General features: G+C 41.9%; 1 protein-coding gene across 4 annotated transcripts in view; it reads left to right on the top strand.

Moving 5' to 3' along the window:
- The first annotated feature begins 1,448 nt into the window (after positions 1-1,448).
- The window catches only part of EPHX2 (epoxide hydrolase 2), a 76,444-nt gene continuing 58,092 nt past the window's right edge, over positions 1,449-19,800 (top strand). For all 4 annotated transcript variants that reach the window (XR_010318626.1, XM_003412363.4, XM_064272655.1 and 1 more), the window contains exons 1-3: positions 1,449-1,617; positions 17,296-17,380; positions 19,582-19,741. Coding sequence is in view for 3 of the 4 variants with exons in the window: in XM_003412363.4 (XP_003412411.1) it covers positions 1,517-1,617; positions 17,296-17,380; positions 19,582-19,741 (346 nt within the window). In the remaining variant the exon portion in view is untranslated. The remainder of the gene's footprint in view (positions 1,618-17,295; positions 17,381-19,581; positions 19,742-19,800) is intronic.

Genomic DNA, 19,800 nt, shown 5'->3' with positions numbered 1-19,800 from the left:
AAAGGAGTGAGGAATCCAACAATTAACTACACAAACACAGCCCAGGATCTCCTAACCAAAGTTTCAGTTTTTCCAGAAGTATAAATAAGCCAACAGTGTAAAATCAATGATTAAAAAACAAAGTTTGTACATTTTTAGGTGGCATTATTACAATTAGAATGTCCAAAGGGTAAATAATAGTTCAGATTTAATCAGAGTATTCTGGGTTGGCACACCACACCCAGAGCATTATATTCTAGAAACACATTTTGCTTTGACAAAGAAGGGCGTGACTAGAGGAGAGTGGTCAGGATTATGAGGGACCTGTGACTATATGTACTGAATCTAAAACAGTGGGGCGTCTTAGTCATCTAGTGCTGCTATAACAGAGATACCATGAGTGGATGGTTCAACAAACAGAAGTTTATTCTCTCACAGTCTAGTAGACTAGAAGTTTGAATTCAGTGTGCCATCTTCAGGGGAAGGCTTTCTCTTTCTCTTGGCTCTGGGGGAAAGTCCTTGTCATCAATCTTCCCCTGGCGGAGGAACTTCTCAGTACAGGGACTGGAGTCCAAAGAACACACTTTTCTCCTGGCTCTTGTTTCTTGGTGGTATGATGTCCCCATGTTCTCTGCTAGCGTCTCTTTTACATCTCAAAAGAGATTGCCTAAAAACACAATCTAATCTTATAGAGTCCTGCCTCTTTAACCTAACTGCCACTAACCCCATCTCATTAACATTATAGAGATAAGATTTACAACACCCAAGAATATCACAAAATGGTGGACAATCATACAATACTGGGAATCACGGCCTAGCCAAATTGATACATATTTTTGGGGGACACAATTCAATCCATGACTAACCAAACCAAAACCAAACCCATTGCCCAAGTTGATTTCGGCTCATAGCGACCCTACAGGACAGAGTAGAACTGCCCCACCAAGTTTCTAAGGAACTGCAAGTAGATTTGAACTGGCAACCTTTTGGTTAGCACCATAGAACTTAACCACTACTCCACCAGGGTTTCCAATCCATGACTAGGGGTAGCAAAACTATTAATTTATTGCATATGCCAATCAAAACGAACATAGAAAGATCCAAATACTGAATGAAAAATCATTTGGCAACGCAAAGACACACACCATCCATGCGCACACTTAAAGGGTTTGTTGCCCCAGACTCAGGCCTCCTTTTTCTCCAGGCCTGTGGGTGCACAGAGAGAGTTTGGGCATTCAGGCCTCCGAAGGCGTTTCATTCTAGCCTACGGTTCAGGTATCAGGAAATGGCAGAGGCCTAGGCTAGAAACTACCAGCGCCGGCACAAGCACGAAGCGGGGGCGGGGCGGCGGGCGGCGGGGAGCGGGGGCGGGGCGGCGGGCGGGGGGGGGGCGGGGGCGGGGCGGCGGGGGGCGGGGCGGCGGGGGGCGGGGGCGGGGGCGGACTCGTGTTTCGAGGCCCGGGCGGCGTCGCGTCCAGCCTCGCGATCCCAAGGTTCCTGCACACCCCTAGGTCCGAGGCAGCCACGCAGACCAGCTATGGCGCTGCGTGCGGCAGTGTTCAGCTTGGACGGAGTGCTGGTGTTGCCCTCGATCGCCGCCGCCTTGGTTAGCATCGAGGAGACCCTGGCGCTGCCTAGGTAAGGACCTGGCGCCGCTGCCCTGTTCGGTGCCGGCTTTTGCCCTGCGCAAGCGGGTGCTTTCTACAGGGGGTGGACTCTGGCTGAAAAGTTACCTTTTGGGAGTTCCAGTACTTGTTTCAGATTGCTTTAGGGAGCCAAGTGAAAGGTTAAAATAATTAAAAAAAAAATACCATGCCTTTAAAATACCAGTCAATATAAGTCAATCTATTGTCTTTTTTTTTTTTTTTAATTTTTATTGTGCTTTCAGTGACAGTTTATCAGTCAAGTCAGTCTGTCACACCTTGCTAAACCAAAAACCAAACCTGTTGCCATCGAGTGGATTCTGACTCATAGACCCTATAGGACAGAGTAGAACTGCCCCATGGAGTTTCCAAGGAGCGCCTGGTGGATTCAAACTGCCAACTTTTTGGCTAGCAACCATAGCATTCAACCACTGCCCCACCAGGCTACATACTCCCACTTGCTCTTCCCCTAATGAGACAGCCCACCCCCTCCCTCCACTCTCTGTTTTCATGTCCATTTCACCAGCTTCTAACCCCCTCCACCCTCTCATCTCCCCTCCAGGCAGGAGATGCCAACATAGTCTCAAGCGTCCACCGGATCCAGGAAGGTCACTCACCAGCATCCCTCTCCAACCCATTGTCCAGTCCAATCCATGCCTGAAGAGTTGGCTTCGGGAATGGTTCCCGTCCTGGGCCAACAGAAGGTCTGGGGGCCGTGACCGCCAGGGTCCTTCTAGCCTCAGTCAGACCATTAAGTCTGGTCTTATGAGAATTTGGGGTCTGCATCCCACTGCTGTCTTGCTCCCTCAGGGGTTCTCTGTTGGCGTTCCCTGTCAGGGAAGTTGTCAGTTGTGGCTAGGCACCATCTAGTTCTTCTGGTCTCAGGCTGGTGTAGTCTCTGGTTCATGTGGTCCTTTCTGTCTCTTGGGCTCATAATTATCTTGTGTCTTTGGTGTCCTTCATTCTCCTTTGATCCAAATGGGTTGAGACCAATTGATGCTTCATAGATGGCCGCTTGCTAACGTTTAAGACCCAGATGCCACTCTCCAAAGTGGGATGCAGAATGTTTTGTTAATAGATTTTATTATGGCAGTTGACTTAGATGTCCCCTGAAACCACGGTCCCCAAAACCCCCGCCCCTGCTATGCTGGCCTTCGAAGCATTCAGCTTATTCAGGAAACTGCTTTTGGTTTAGTCCAGTTGTGCCGATCTCTCCTGTATTGTGTGTTGTCTGTCCCATCACCTAAAGTAGTTCTTACCTACTATCTTAATTAGTGAATACCCATCTCACACCTTCCCTCCCTCCCCACTCTCATAACCATCAAAGAATATTTTCTTCTCTGTTTATTTCTCAAGTGCTTATAGTAGTTGTCTCATACAATACGTGACCTTTTGCAACTGTGTGGAGAGCAGGCTAGCTGAAAGCAAGTGTACAAGCAAACAGCATGTGAAGAAAGGAGGTAAAGAAGATGATGCAACCTAGAGGAGAAAAACAACCTTATCAACAGAAGACACCGGGACCAACTAAGTCACAAACAAGGACTTAACAATACCAACCAAATGGGCTCAAAGAGCTCCAACTAAGTCATAAACAAGGACTTATCAACACCAACCAAATGCGCTCAAAGAGCTCCAATGTGTATAAAAGAAGGGACACTAAGACTCAGCTTTGCTTGGAGTCATAACCAGAGCGACCTTGGTCATACATTGTGGACTGGGAAGCAGTGGACTGTGGCAGCTCACCCAGGCTTACTCCCAAGTCCCAGGGACATTGCTAACTCAGTCATACGTTGCCGACTGGGAAACAGTGGGCTGCAGCAGCTTGCCTGGGCTTACTCCCAAGTCCTAGAGATGTTGTCTATCTGGGTCATACGTTGAGGACTAGGGTCCAGGAGGTCAGGAAGAAGTGGACTGTGGCAGCTTGCCCGGGCTTACTCTCGATCTTCCTCCTAGTCTAACACACATTTCTTGTTGCTCTGCTATCTCAGTCATACGTTGAGGGTCGAGACTCAGTGAGCTAGGAAGCAGTGAGCTGCAGCAGCTCACCTGGGCTTACTCCTGGTTCACTCCTGACCCGATGCATGTTGCTTTGGCCATACGTTTAGAGCTAAGGGATAATAAGCCCTTGTGTTCAAGAGACATGACAGGAATCCGTGAGAGATTCTCGGGGATTGAGGCTGATTTGACATTCGAGCCATTGACGACGGCATGGTTAAGAGTGGCCTAGACCAGAAAACAACAAGGCCCAAACACCATCCTCGTTTGCTGTAAGCTTGCGTGCTTTCCCTCTCCTTTCCCCTGGTGAATTGAGATCACTGGCGTCCAGGGTAGCCAAGAAACCTCTGTACCTAATAACTAATAAAGACATTGTGGAAAGACACAGATCATTTGGAGTAGTCGATTGTGAACCCTTCCTCACGACAAACTGACTAATTTCACTCAGCATAATGCTTTTCAGATTTGTCCATGTTATGAAGTGTTTCACGGATTCATCAGTTTTTTATCAATGCTTCCGTCTTTTTGCTATTGTAAACAGTGCTGCAGTGAACATGGGTATGCATATATCTGTTCGTGTAAAGGCTCTTATTTCTCTAGGATATAGTCCAAGGAGTGGGATTGCTGGATCTTATGGTAGCTCTATGTCTAGCTTTTTAAGGAAGCGCCAAATTGATTTCCAAAGTGTTGGTACCATTTTACATTCCCACCAGCCCTGTATAAGTGTTCCAATCTCTCCACAGACTCTCCAACATTTATTATTTTGTGTTTTTTGGGTTAATGCCAGCCTTGTTGGAGTGAGATGGAATCTCATTGTAGTTTTGATTTGCATTTCTCTAATGGCTAATGATTGTGAGCATTTCCTCATGTATCTGTTAGCTACCTGAGTGTCTTCTTTAGCGAAGTGCCTGTTCATATCCTTTGCCCATTTTTTAATTGGGTTATTTGTCTTTTTGCAGTTGAGTTTTGGCAGTATCATGTAGATTTTAGAGATCAGGTGCTGATCAGAAATGTCATAGCTAAAAGCTTTTTCCCAGTCTTTAGGTAATCTTTTTACTCTTTTGGTGAAGTGTTTGGATGAGCATAGGTGTTTGATTTTTAGGAGCTCCCAGTTATCTAGTTTTTCTTCTGCATTGTTAGTAATGTTTTATGTATTGTTTATGCCATGTATTAGGGCTCCTAACGCTGCCCCTATTTTTTCTTCTACAATCCTTATTGTTTTAGTTTTTATATTTAGGTCTTTGATCCATTTTGAGCTCGTTTTTGTGCATGGTGTGAGGTGTGGGTCTTGTTTCATTCTTTTGCAGATGGATATCCAGTTATGCCAGCACCATTTGTTAAAAAGACTGTCTTTTCCCCAATTAACTGACTTTGGTCCTTTGTCAAATGTCAGCTGCTCATATGTGGATGGATTTATGTCTGGATTCTCAATTCTGTTCCATCGGTCTATGTATCTGTTGTTGTATCAGTACCAGGATGTTTTGACGACTGTGGCGGTATAATAGGTTCTAAAATTAGATAGAGTGAGGCTTTCCACTTTGTTCTTCTTTTTCAGTAATGCCTTATTTATCCAGGGCCTCTTTCCCTTCCATATGAAGTTGGTGATTTTTTTCTCCATCTCATTAGAAAATGTCGTTGGAATTTGGATTGGAATTGCATTAAGTCTATAGATGGCTTTTGTTAGAATAGACATTTTTACAATGTTTAGTCTTCCTGTCCATGAGCAAGGTATGTTTTTCCATTTATGTAGGTCTCTTTTGGTTTCTTGCAGAGGTGTTTTGTAGTTTTCTTTGTATAAATCTTTTACATCTCTCGTAAGATTTATTCCTAAGTATTTTATCTTCTTGGGGGCTACTGTATGTAAGTGATACTGATTTGGTGATTTTCTCTTTGATGTTCTTTTTCTTGATGTAGAGGAATCCAACTGATTTTTGATGTTTATCTTGTATCCCGATACTCTGCTGAACTCTTCTATTAGTTTCAGTAGTTTTCTTGAGGGTTCTTTAGGGTTTTCTGTGTGTAAGATCATGTCATCTGCAAATGGAGATACTTTTACTTCTTCGTTGCCAATCTGATGCCCTTTATTTCTTTTATCTAGCCTAATTACTCTCGCTAGGACCTCCAGCACAATGTTGAATAAGAGTGGTGATAAAGGGCGTCCTTGTCTGGTTCCCGATCTCAAGTGGAATGCTTTCAGGCTCTCTCCCCATTTAAGATGATGTTGGCTATTGGCTTTGTATAAATGCTTTTTATTCTGTTGAGGAATTTTTTTTCGATTCCTTTTTTGCTGAGAGTTTTTATTCTGAATGAGTGTTGAACTTTGTCAAATGCCTTTTCTGTATCAGTTAATAACATCATGTGATTCTTGTCTTTTATCTATATGATGGATTACATTAATTGTTTTTCTAATGTTGAATCATCCCCCCATACCTGGTATGAATCCCACATGGTCATGGCTGAATTATTTTTTTGATATGTTGTTAAATTCTATTGGCTAGAATTTTGTTGAGGATTTTTGTGTCTAAGTTCATGAGGGATATAGGTCTGTAATTTTCTTTTTTTGGGGTGTCTTTACCCGGTTTTGGTATCAGGGATATGGTGGCTTCACAGAGTGAGTTTGGTAGTGTTCTGTCCTTTTCTATGCTCTGAAGTACCTTTAGTGGTAGTGGTGTCAACTCTGCTGAAAGTTTGGTAGAACTCTGCAGTGATGCCGTCCAGGCCAGGGCTTTTTTTGCTGGGAGTTTTTTGATTACCTTTTCAATCTCTTCTATCGTTATGGGTCTATTTAGTTGTTCTATCTCTGTTTGTGTTAGTTTAGGTAGGTAGTGTGTTTCTAGGAATTCATCCATTTCTTCTAGGTTTTCAAATTTGCTAGAGTACAGTTTTTCGTAGTAATTTGATACGATTCTTTTAATTTTAGTTGGGTCTGTTTTAATATTGCCCGTCTCATTTCTTATTCGGGCTATTTGCATCCTCTCCTGTTTTTGTTTTGTCAGTTTGACCAGTGGTTTATCAATTTTGTTGATTTTTTCAAAGTACCAGCTTTTGGTCTTGTTAATTCTTTCAGTTGTTTTTTTTGTTTTCTCTTTCACTTAGTTCTGTTCTAATTTTTATTATTTGTTTTCTTCTGGTGCCTAAGGGTTTCTTTTGTTGTTCTCTTTCTGTTTGTTCAACTTGTAAGGATAATTCTTTGATTTTGGCCCTTTCTTCTTTTTGGATGTATGCATTTATTGATATAAATTGGCCTCTGAGCACTGCTTTTGCTGTGTCCCAAAGATTGTGATAGGAATTGTTTTCATTCTCATTGGATTCTCTGAATTTCTTTATTCCATCCTTAACGTCTTTTATAATCCAGTCTTTTTTGAGCAGGGTATTGTTCAGTTTCCAAGTGTTTGATTTCTTTTCCTGTTATTGATTTCCACTTTTATGGCCTTAAGGTCAGAGAAGATGCTTTGTAATATTTCTATGTTTTGGATTCTGCTAAGGCTTGCTTTATGACCTAATATGTGGTCTATTCTAGAGAGTGTTCCATGTGCACTAGAAAAGAAAGTATACTTGGTTGCTGTTGGGTGGAGTGTTCTGTATATGTCTCTGAGGTCAAGTTGGTTGATTGTGGCATGTAGATCTTCGTGTGTTCATTGATCTTCTTTCTGGATGTCCTGTGCTTCACCAAAAGTGGTGTGTTGAAGTCTCCTACTATTATTGTGGAGCTGTCTGTCTCACTTTTCAATGCTGATAGAGTTTGTTTTATGTGTCTTGCAGCCCTGTCATTGGGTGCATAAATATTTAATATGGTTATATCTTCTTGATGTATTGTCCCTTTAAGTATTATATGGTGTCCTTCCTTATCCTTTCTGATGGATTCAACTTTAAAGTCCATTTTGTCAGAAATTAATATCGCCACTCCTGCTCTTTTTTCATTGTTGTTTGCTTGACATATTTTTTTCCATCCTTTGAGTTTTAGTTTTTTGTGTCTCTAAGTCTAAGGTGTGCCTCTTGTAGGCAACATATAGACGGAACTTTTTTTAAATCCATTCTGCCCCTCTCTGTCTCTTTATTGGTGCATTTAGTCCATTTTTTTCAGGGTAATTATGGATAGGTATGAATTTAGTGCTATCATTTTCATGTCTTTTTTGGTGTGTTGACAGAGTTTCTTTTTCCCACTTGTGTTTATGTGCTGAGTAGATTATCTTTATATATTGTCCTTTCCTCATATTTGTTGTCGTTGATTTTGTTTCTGCTGAGTCTGTATTTTCCCCTTGTATTTTATTTTGATGAGTATGACAGTTTGTCTTCTTTGTGGTTACCTTATCATTTACGCCTATTTTTCTAAATTTAAAACTAACTTTTATATCTTTGTATTGCCGTATCTTCCTCTCCAGATGGAAGGTATATGATTACATTTCTTAGTCCTTCTTTATTATTTTAATGTTGTCTTCTTTTATATAATAACATTGCCTTTACCCTGTGTTGGGCTTTTTTTTTTTTTTTTTTAATCTTGCTTTGTTGTTTTGGATTTCCCTGTCTGGGATGACTTCTGGTTGCTCTGCCCAGCGTTCCAGCCTTGGGTTGATACCTGATATTATTGATTTTCTAACCAAAGAACTCCCTTTAGTGTTTCTTGTAATTTTGGTTTGGTTTTTATGAATTCCCTCAACTTGTGTTTATCTGGAAATGTCTTAATTTCACCTTCATATTTAAGAGACAGTTTTGCTGGATATGATTCTTGGTAGGCAGTTTTTTTCCTTCCATTTTTTTATCCAGTCCGAGACTCTCTGTCTCTTTATTGGTGCATTTAGTCCATTTACATTCAGCATAATTACAGATAAGTAAGTGTTTAGTGTTGTCATTTTGATGCCTTTTTATGTGTGTTGTTGACAATTTCATGTTTCCACTTACTTTTTTGTGCTGAGACGTTTTTCTTTGTAAGTTGTGAGATCCTCATTTTCATAGTATTTGATTTTATGTTTGTTGAGTCGTTACGTTTTTCTTGGCTTTTGTTTTGAGTTACGGAGTTGTTACACCTCTTTGTGGTTACCGTAATATTTACCCCTATTTTTCTAAGTAAAAACCTAACTTGTATTGTCCTATATCGCCTTGTATCCCTCTCCATATGGCAGTTCTGTGCCACCTGTATTTAGTCCCTCTTTTTGATTATTGTGATCTTTTACGTATTGACTTCAATGATTCCCTTTTTTGAGCATTTTTTTTTAATTGATCTTAATTTGTTTTTGTGATTTCCCTATTTGAGTTGATATCAGGATGTTCTGTTCTGTGACCTTGTGTTGTGCTGGTATCTGGTATTATTGGTTTTCTGACCAAACAATTCCCTTTAGTATTTCTCGTAGCTTTGGTTTGGTTTTTGCAAATTCTCTAAGCTTGTGTTTATCTGTAAATATCTTAATTTCACCTTCATATTTCAGAGAGAGTTTTGCTGGATATATGATCCTTGGCTGGCAGGTTTTCTCCTTCAGTGCTCTGTATATGTCATCCCATTGCCTTCTTGCCTGCATGGTTTCTGCTGAGTAGTCTGAACTTATTCTTATTGATTCTCGCTTGAAGGAGACCTTTCTTTTATCCCTGGCTGCTTTTAAAATTTTCTCTTTATCTTTGGTTTTGGCAAGTTTGATGATAATATGTCTTGGTGTTTTTCTTTTTGGATCAATCTTAAATGGGGTTCGATGAACATCTTGGATAGATATCCTTTCATCTTTCATGATGTCAGGGAAATTTTCTGTCAGCAGATCTTCAACTATTTTCTCTGTGTTTTCTGTCCTCCCTCCCTGTTCTGGGACTCCAATCACATGCAAGTTATCCTTCTTGATAGAGTCCCACATGATTCTTAGGGTTTCTTCAATTTTTTAAATTCTTTTATCTGATTTTTTTTTCAGCTATGTTGGTGTTAATTCCCTGGTCCTCCAGATTTCCCACTCTGCATTCTAATTGCTTGAGTCTGCTCATCTGACTTCCTATTGCATTGCATTGTCTAATTCTGTAATTTTATTGTTAATCTTTTGGTTTTCTGCATGCTGTCTCTCTATGGATTCTTGCAACTTATTAATTTTTCACTATGTTCTTGAATAATCTTTTTGAATTCTTCAACTGCTTTATCAGTGTGTTCCTTGGCTTTTTCTGCAGTTGGCCTTATTTCATTTGAGAGGTCATCCCTGATGTCTTGAAGCATTCTGTAAATTAGTTTTTTATATTCTGTATCTGATAATTCCAGGATTGTATCTTCATTTGGGAAACATTTTGATTCTTTTGTTTGGGGGGTTGTAGAAGCTGTCATGGTCTGCTTCTTTATGTGGTTTGATATCGACTGCTGTCTCCGAGCCATCACTAAGATTAAAAAAAAAAAAAAAAGATATAGTAGTGATTTATTCTATATTTGCTCACTGAGTCTTATCTTGTTTTGTTTTCTTTCAGCATACGTGGATGGGCTACTAGATTGTGCTGTCTTGTTTGTTGTAGCCCTTGACTTACTTATGGCCAGCTGATTTGGGCTGTTGCCAGATATATATGCCTGAGTCTATTCACCATTCTTGAGTAGAATCTGATTTTGGGTCATCAAGTGTGTGCTGCATCCTAACACCTATCCACCTCGAGAAGTAGTGGTGATAATTGTGTGCACCAGATTCTATTAGCAGCTGGGGTTCACACTCCGGGGGGGGGGGCAGGATGCTGACAGGCTTCCCCCAAGTGTCAGTGAGGTAGCTGTGTCTCTATTCCTATAGCACCTTGGTGGGAGGGATCTGCAGCTGTACCTTAGGCCCCCAATGCAAGTACCTCTACTGATTGGTAGGTGTCACCCTCCTTAGACCCCTAAGGCAAGAGGCTAGGTGGTCTGGGGGGAGCTTCAGCCCTCAGTTCCCTGTTGTGGGTCAGTTAGGGCTTTGTTGAATAAGCAGAGATATCAGACCTGGGGAACTTGTTTTTCCAGTAAATCTGCTAAAAAAAAATGCATTCAGATCCCTATCAGAACTGCCTTTGCATTTTCACAGCCACCTTGTTCCCTGTAATGATGAAAGCCCGAGATTTGGATCATATATGCTTGGCTGGAGCTGGTTCTGTGTTTTTAGTCCAATTAGGGAAGTATTTTTGGTCCGTGGGTTTTTTGTGGTTGCTTCTCTCAGGCCGGAAGAATGGGTTAGGAAAAGACCAAAAAAAAAAAAGGGGGGGGGGAGGGGGAAGCAAAGCCGCAGAGCCGGAGCTGTTCTCCCTCTGGCTCAGGAAATTCCAATGTTAATGAAGCCGCCCGGGAAGGGGAGGGGATGGTTCAGAAAAACAGCAGAGAGTAGCACCCGGGAATATAGCCAAAGTTGCTTATCTTGCTTGGGATGACTATTTTATCTGAGATTCCCGAGGGGCGTGTCGCCTATGTGTGCTGGCTGTCTGGAGATTGTCCCCGAGGGTCTGGCCCGCTGAAGCCGCGGTCAGATCCTCCGCTGCCAGTCCAAAGCCCGGCGTCAAGGTTCCGCTGCTGGGACGCTGCACTCCCGGCTCCAAAATCAGTCACTGCCTCCCTGGGACTCCTCGTCCCACCAGCCGCGTCACCGCGCCGCCCCTGCGGACCAGCTGGGCCCCCTCCCGGGGTCAGTTCAGGGGGCTAGGGCTGCACCCCGTCTTTGCACTATCACAGATGTCGTGTTCAGCTCCCCTGCGCCCATTCCTAAGCCCGGCGCCAAGGTTCCCTGGCTGGGACGCAGCACTCCCGGCTCCAAAACCAGTCACTGCCTCCTGGGGACTTCTCCTCCCACCAGCCGCGTCACCATGCCGTCTGCGCGGACCAGCTGGGCCCCCTCCCGGGGTCAGTTCAGGGGGGTAGGGCTGCGCCCCGTGTTTGCGCCATCACAGATGTCGTGTTCAGCTCCCCTGCGCCCAGTCCTAAGCCCGGCGCCAAGGTTACCTGACTGGGACGCTGGCTCCAGGCTCCGAAAACAGTCACTGCTTCCCCGTAGTTGTTCGTTCTCTGTCTCTGTCACTCAGGTCAACTCTTTAAATCTGTGTTTGTTGTTCAGCGTTCGTAGATTGTCATGTATGTGATCGATTCACTTGTTTTTCCGAGTCTTTGTTGCAAGAGGGATCCGAGGTACCGTCTCCTAGTCAGCCATCTTGGCCCCGCCTCCTTCCATTTTTTAAATATGTCATCCCATTGCCTTTTTGCCTGCATGGTTTCTGCCAAGTAGTCCGAGTTTATTTTTATTGGCTCTCCTTTGTAGGTGACTTTTCATTTATCCCTCGCTGCTCTTATAATTGTCTCTTTATCTTTGGTTTTGGCAAGCTTGATTATAATATGTCTTGGTGACTTTCTTTTAAGATCACCTTATGTGGAGTTCAGTGAGCATCTTGGATAGATATCTTCTTATCTTTCACAATATCAGGGAAGTTTTCTGCCAACAAATCTTCAACAATTTTCTCTGTATTTTCTCTTATCCCTCCGTGTTCTGGTACTCCAGTCGCTCGTAGGTTATTTGTCTTGATATAGTCCCACATGATTCTTAAGGTTTCTTCATTTTTTAAAATTCTTTTATCTGATTTTTCTTCAAATATATTAGTGCCAAGTGATTTATCTTCGAGTTCAGAAATTCTAGCTTCTGCTTGCTCGGTTCTGCTCCTCTGACTTTCTTTTGAGTTATCTAATTCTGTAATTTTGTTAATCTTCTGAATTTCTGATTGCTGTCTGTCTGTGGATTTTTCCAGCTTATTAGACTTTTCGTTATGTTCCTGAATGTTTCTAATTTTGTCAGTTGCCTTATCTGTGTGTTCCTTGGCTTGTTCTGCGTATTGCCTCATTTCCTTCCTGATGTCTTGAAGGGTTCTGTGTATCAAACTTTTGTATTCTGCATTTGGTAATTCCAGGAATGCACTTTCATCTGGAAGATCCCTGGATTCTTTGTTATGAGAGCCTGCTGAGGTGATCATGGTCTGTTTCTTTATGTTACTTGATATTGACTGTTGTCTCTGAGCCATCTATAAGTTATTGTATTAGTTTATGCTTGCTTACTGTGTCGTAGCTGCTTGCTTTGTTTTGTTTTGGCATACCCCTATGGGTTGCTTGAGTGAGCTAGCTTGATTATTTTCACCTTTGGCGCTCTGGTGTCCGGTCCCCAGCTGGCTAGAGCTGTTATCAGGTATATCAGTCTAGGAGCCCATTCAGTTTTCTTGTATGAATTCAGCTCAGGTTTCCAGGTAGGTGATCATCAAGTGTGTGGTACAGGCTCTGTCCTACAGTCTTAGGGGGCAGGGATGATTAGTGCATTTACCGGTATCTGATTGCAGCAGGGGGTCACGCTGTGAACAAGGCAGGGGGCTGAGAACCGACCCCCATGTGTCTATGAGGAAAACGTGTCTCTCTTCCCTAGAGTGTGCTGGTGGGTGCGTTCTGCAGTGGGACCGTGAGCACCCAAAGTTTTTGGTTGTAAGGACTGAGAGGTACTAGTTATCTTTGGACCCCTGTCATGGATGGCTCAGTGACCTGAGTGGAGCTAGCAGTCCTTAGGTACCTGCTGTGGGTAGGTGAGGACTTGTTTAATAGGCAAAGCAATGTCAAACGTCATACATCCACCTCTCCACCGCACAGCTGAAATGGTTGGAGTCTGCCAGCAAGGGCCTATTCTCCCAAAATAGGCCCACACAGGTCCATGCAGAAGGGAAAGGTGCTGAAGGTCCACGGATGGTTTTTGCCTGGACAGGAGCCGCTTCTGTCCTAAGCTCCCCCGGTTAATAGAGCTAGCAAATTATCTTTTCCCCCTAGTTGCAAATTTTTTCCTTCCCCAAGGCTGTGAGGATGGCTCTAGGAGCTCACTAGGATCTATCTTAGGGATGCAGCCGCTGAAGCTGGCTTGGGGGTGGGTGCAGTAAAATAGACACAAGTACTTAGCTTTTGCCGAGAGCACACCGTTCTCCTCAGGTTCTGGAGGTGTGAGTGGGCTTTGTGACTGTGTGGCTGGCTGCTTCTCCCTGAGGAAACTGCAGCCGAACGCTAGTACCAGCCCGCCACCGCCACCGCTCAGGGAATGGTGCCTGAGGGTTCTCCGTGATTCAGGTCCGGTGACTCTTCTCCACTTCTGAACGGCCCCTTCCTCCCCCTGCCCCTCAGTTCGTTGTCTAAGCTTGCCTTTGATGCTCAGGGCTCCCAGCTTGTCACAAATATACTTGTTTCACTTGTTTTTTCGGGTCTTTGTTGTAAAGAGGGCTCAATGGAAGCATCTGTCTATTCCGCCATCTTGGCTCCACCTCATGGTTGTAAATCTTTATGGAAGCAGACTGTCACAACTTTCTCCCTTGGAGTGGCTGGTGGGTTCGAACTGCTGATGTTTTGGTTAGCAGCCAAGAGCTTTATAATCCATTACTATTATTAGCTATTCTGATCCTCAGCCCCCATCAATCTAGCTCCTGTGTCCTTTTGATGATGTCCCCATTATTCTTTGAATTCCTTCTTCCTTTTTGGTGCAACAGGACGTTCCAGGCTCATCTTGTACTTACCTTACATCAACACTGAAATGAGCCATTTCTTTGAGGAACGCTGATTCATTTTCAGAGAGAGTGATGTTGCCAAACCAGGATCTGGGAGCACAGTGTACTCATTGCTACTGGTTTGTCTTTACTTCTAGTACCTCTCAATGGCCAGAGCTAGGAAATAGTTGTGGGTGGGGTGTGTGTGTTTGTGTGTGTGTGTGCATGTGTGTGTGTTAAAAAAAGTAAGTTCATATGATACCTTCAGTTCCCATCTAAAACTACAGGGTTCATTCTGGTCTTCCTCCTTTCCATAAATTTCCCTTCAATGATGGGAAACCTGGCTCTCATTATTCTCAATATGTTTACACTTTGTGCGAGTCTAGAATACACAAAAAGTTCAGGATTGCTAATCCACACCATTGTGGAAAGCAAATTTACAAACCAGAGATTAAGGTTTCTTTACATTTCTTTTTATTTTTGAGGTAAAATTTACATGCAGTAAAATGCACAAATCCTAAATGTTCAATTCAGTGAGGTATGATAAATTACATATCTCTGGAATCTACACCTCCATGAAGACAGAGAACATTTCCATCATCCAAGAAAGGTCCCTTGTGACGCCCTCCATTCTAGTCAACCCCTCCTGCTGAGGTGACAGCCACTTTTAAAATTTTTTTTTACTTCATCACTTTTTTCAGTTCTAAAATAGTATTTTCTTCTATATCTGGCTTCTTTCATAATACGTAATGTCTTTGAGATTCATCTATGCTGTGTATAGTTCATTCTTTTTTGTTACTGAATAGTATTCATTTGTATAAATGGACCGTTATTGGTTTACCTGTTCTTCTGCTAATGAACATTTGGGTTGCTTCTGTTTTTGGCTCTTATGAAAACAGCTGCTCCGAAATTCTTGTACCTGCCTTTTTGTAGACATGTGTTCTTATTTCTCTTGAGGAAATCTGTCAGAGTGAAATTGATGTCCATAGGTTAGGTGTATGTTTAACTTTATAAGAAACTGCCAAACCTTTTTCCAGTATGGTTGCTCCATTTACCTTCTCACTTGGAGTGTATTAGTGTTCTGGTTGCTCCAAATCTTTACCAGAATTTGGTGTCAGTTTTTAAAAACTTTAGCCATTCTGCTGGGTGTAAAGTGATATCTCTTTGTAGTTTTTAGTTGCATTTTCCTACCGAGTAATGAGGTTGAGCACCTGTTAGCTATTCATATATCTCCCGTTATAAACTGTCAACTTAAGTCTTCTGTCCTTTCTTATTGGGCTGCTGTCTTTTTATTATTGATTTTTTTTTTCTTACAGATTCTTTTTTGGTTCATTTTTATAGCCGTACTTACTGAGAGTTCCCAATTTTTCACTCATTATGATCATATTTTCTTGTATGTGCTTTGCTTATTTATAATAGTGCCTTGTCTACCAATTCCCATGTCTGGGTAATCTTGAGTAGTTTCTATTGACTATTTTTTCTTTCGACAACTTGTTTGGTAATTTTTTATTATATTCTGGGCATTTTGAATGTTAAATTGTAGAGACTGGATTCTTCTGAAGAATATTAATTTTTTTTTTTAAAGCAGGCAGCTAACTTGGCTAAACTCGAACTTCAAACTTTATCTCTCTTGCTGTGATCAGCAGCTGGAACAGATTCATTCTTTCAGACTTCTAACTATTGCTTTTTGCTGGGCACCATGGAGTCTTCTGCATGTGTGCACACTTTGAGGGTTGGCTAAGGATCTGAGTGGAGTTTATATGCAGATTTTGGAACTCTCCCTTCTGTGTCTTCCTCGCTTATGGGATTTCTCCTCTTACAATGGTAGCCCCAGACTTTATCTTCTCACTTTTCATGCCAGGAAGATTGTGAATTTCTGATTGAATTCCAGCTACTCTGCACCATGTGGTCTAGAAAGTGCCCCCAGTTGCAAAACTTTATCTCCACTGCTGACCTTGAGTCCATTCCAACTCACAGCGACCCTGTAAGACAGAGGTTTCCAAGGCTCTAATCTTTATGGAAGCAGACTGCCACATCTTTCTCCTGCGGAGTGGCTTGTGCTTCAAACTACTGACCTTTTGATTAGCAACCAAGTGTTTTAACCACTGTGCCCCCAGGATCCCTTAAAACCGTATACAAACATGAATTTTACCCAGTGCTGCTCCACCCTGTTCAATTTCTGCCTGCTTTTGTTCACTGTCCAGTACCTTCACATTGTGTATTTTTGTTTTGCCCAGAATTGATCATTGTTACTTACAAGAGGGTTAGTCTGATAGAAGTTACTTGCCCATATCAGAAATGAAACTCACGGTTTGGAGATATTGGTTCTCTGACTCAGAAATGGTAAATACTTCAACTAGCTTGCAATTCCAGTAGATTATAATTATTTCCCGGGAGCACTGATTATAAATCAGTGTCTGGACTCAGTGGGATAGGAGGTGGTGATAAGTATCAAGATCTGCTGGGGTGCAGAGGAGCGGCAGTGTGCATGTGTGCCATGTATGTGCCATCCTTGTATCTATCTAATGTCAGTCAGCAGGCCATGAGGGGGAGTCCCCATTAGGGGGAGGAAAAATATGAGGACAGTGGAGTGGGATCTTTAATATTCAATGTTGGGAAGTGAGAGGGTAATCAACTTTCTGTGTCTCCTACTCTTCAGGAGCATATGCAGGATTAATAAGAACTAATTTTTTTTTTAAGGAAACTTTAAAAAATTAGAAGATGAGATTAAGAAAAATAAAAACTATATGTGCAGAATCAAAATCAGAAAAAAAAAAGTCATTCCTTTTGAAGACTAGACATTAATAATAATAATAATACAAAGTCCTTTGGGGCAATGCTTTGTGCAAATGAGCTAAAGATAGCAATGACTGCATGTCTGGGCTTGATCTGCCCCGTAAGTGGTAGAGCTGGAAGCACCTCCAGTTGGAGTTTCTGCTAATAGGTGGTCTCCCATGAACCTGTTGACCTTTGAGGGTGTTTATCATTTAGTTTATTATTTCATGTCTCCAGCTGAATTGCTCCTTGAAGACAAAGAGCCCAATTTAAACTCATTCTCTTTCTCTCTCTCTCTTTTTTTTTGCACTCCTCAGTCCATTGTAGGATGCCTGTCTAACAGCAGTTTGTCAGTGAACAGAAATAGTGTCTGTCTCCTACATGCAGCCATAATGAAGCCATCTGAATATTCATGATGTTGTTATTATTGTCTCTTTCTGTCTTCCAGAGGCTTTTTGAATGAAGTTTTCAAGAAAGGAGGCCCAGATGGTTCCAGTGCCCGCCTCATTAAAGGAAAGATGACATTTTCCCAGGTAAGAGGACACCACACAGACCCCCCTTGAGTGGGCATTCTTTGCATACACTGATTGTAAACTCTCTGAGGGTAGGGGCAGTGTCTTCTTCACCCACTTACCCCTTATAGTACTTAAGTCATAAGACTGACGTAGAAGAGGGGAGAAACAGAAAAAAGCATTTAAGACTATTATTCTTTGTTGTCTCTTTGGTCCAAGCAGAGGGAGACGTCCCAAGGACTGGGACATTTCTGAGCCCTCAAAGATCATTGCCATGGAATTAAAACAGCCAGAGTAGCTATATTAGGAGAGAGCCACTGGGTCTGTTAATTCAACAACTATATACTGGTTGGGCTTTGGAGTCAGACATCAGGGTTTGATTCATAGCCCCCATTTATGGACTATTTGACCAGATGCAAGTTACTTAACTCTTGAAGTCTCCGTTTTGCCATCTGTAAAATGGGGGTGATAATACTACCTATTCTGTAGGTTACTGTGAAGAATGGAAAGTAATTAGCACAGTGCCTGGCACGTAGTAATAAAAATTAGCTGTTATTGTTAATTACAACTGCAGTTTTTTTTTTAACAAAGTAATTAGAATCAAATGACTGAGCTCTCAGTACCTCTCTAAGAAAAAGGCCATTGAGAATTTACTCTGTAAGTACATATATAAAACATTCCAAATTAATTATTTTTGCATGTTTATATATTACAGCCACCCATCACAGGTCAGAGAACTTGAGACCCACCATAATAGAAAGCAGAAGCCTACTATGATGGCAAAGGTGGTGTTAATGTGGGGGTGTGATTAACTGCAAAGAAACCCAGTGCCGTCGAGTCGATTCAGACTCATAGCAACCCTATAGAACAGAGTAGAACTGCCCCACAGAGTTTCCAAGGAGCGCCTGGCAGATTCGAACTGCCGACCTTTTGGTTAGCAGCCATAGCACTTAACCACTACGCCACCAGGGTTTCCTGATTAACTGCAGTCACCTTAAAACGTGCACGCGCCTGTGTGTGCACACGCACACCTTGTGGCAGTTGGTGACTGAAAACTGTAATGATATTGTTAGGAATAAGCATTCGTCATGATTTAGTTGATAAAACATCAGCAGTGATTTTTTTTTGGAAGGTAAGGAGGAAGTGTTACATACTTTCAGGGGAATTTAGGGATTATAGAGTGAGTCTAGTAATTGCTATGAGAACTCGCATCCATTCAGACTCTTTTAGTGGCTTCTAATTTTTTTTTTTTTAATAGTCTGTGTAGCTTCTAGGAAACTCGCATGGCTAGAGGAAGAGGCCTGAAAAAACAAATTATATCCTGATACACATGATTTGTCTTTAAGAAAGTCATATCTTGGGAATTAATGTCATCTTTTTTTTTTTTACCTTTTTATTTATGTATACTGTATAAACAGAAGAGTACACAAAAGCGTACAGCCTGATGAATTTTCACAAACTGAGTACTGCATTTTTTCTGCAAATAACACGCCCATGTAAATAACGCAGTCACACGTGTAATATGAAGATAGCTCACTCACGAAAATAGCAAGGTTGGGGGTTGCGTGGCTGGAAAAAAACGTATAATGTGAACGTTATTTGTGTAAAAATATGGTATACCTGTGTCACCAGCACCCAGATCAAGAAATAAAAACATTAGAGCATTGTAGACGCCCCTCTCTGCCCCTTCTAGCCACTACCCCTCCAAGAGTAACTGCCATCCCAATGACTTCTAACCGTGTGTATCAGTTTTGCCTGATTTTTGTACTTCATAGAAACAGAATCTGCAGATGAACTCTCTTATATCTGACATCTTTTTTTCAACGTTACATTTATGATATTTGTTCATGTTATTGCATATAGTATTTGTTGCATAGTATTTTATCATGTAAATATGCCATAGTCTATTTATTCATTCTGCTATTGATGAATGTGTGGGTAGTTTCCAGTTTGGGACTGTTCCAAAGACTGCTGCTGTGATAGTGTATAAATATATACCTCAACCTATCTATTCTGCTACTAGTGGGCAGTTTGGGACTCTTGTGAATTGTGCTGCTGTGAACATTTTTGTACACGCCTTTTGGTGAACATAGTTGATATTTCCATTGGGCGTGTGTCAGCGGCCTTGTTGGGCAATGCATATGTTCAGATTTAATCAATATTGTAAAACTTTTCTAAGTGGTTGTACTAATATACAGCCCCCTATCAATTCACTTTTACAGTGGGTGCCTCTCATGGAAGAAGATTGCAGGAAACATTCTGAGGCCTCTGGAATCTGCCTCCCAGAGAATTTCTCTATAAATCAAATATTTGGGAAGGCGATTTCAGCAAGAAAGATCAACCGCCCTATCTTTCAGGCAGCTCTCACTCTCAGAAAGAAGGGTAAGGTTCAAATATCAGTCACTCTCTGACCCGACTACATTGGAATCCTTGGTGTGGGG

The sequence above is a fragment of the Loxodonta africana genome, chromosome 19 (assembly GCF_030014295.1).
Source record: "Loxodonta africana isolate mLoxAfr1 chromosome 19, mLoxAfr1.hap2, whole genome shotgun sequence".
NCBI lineage: Eukaryota > Metazoa > Chordata > Mammalia > Proboscidea > Elephantidae > Loxodonta > Loxodonta africana.
The sequence above is the reverse complement of the archived record's forward strand: the minus strand, read 5'-3'. Positions and strand labels throughout refer to the sequence as shown.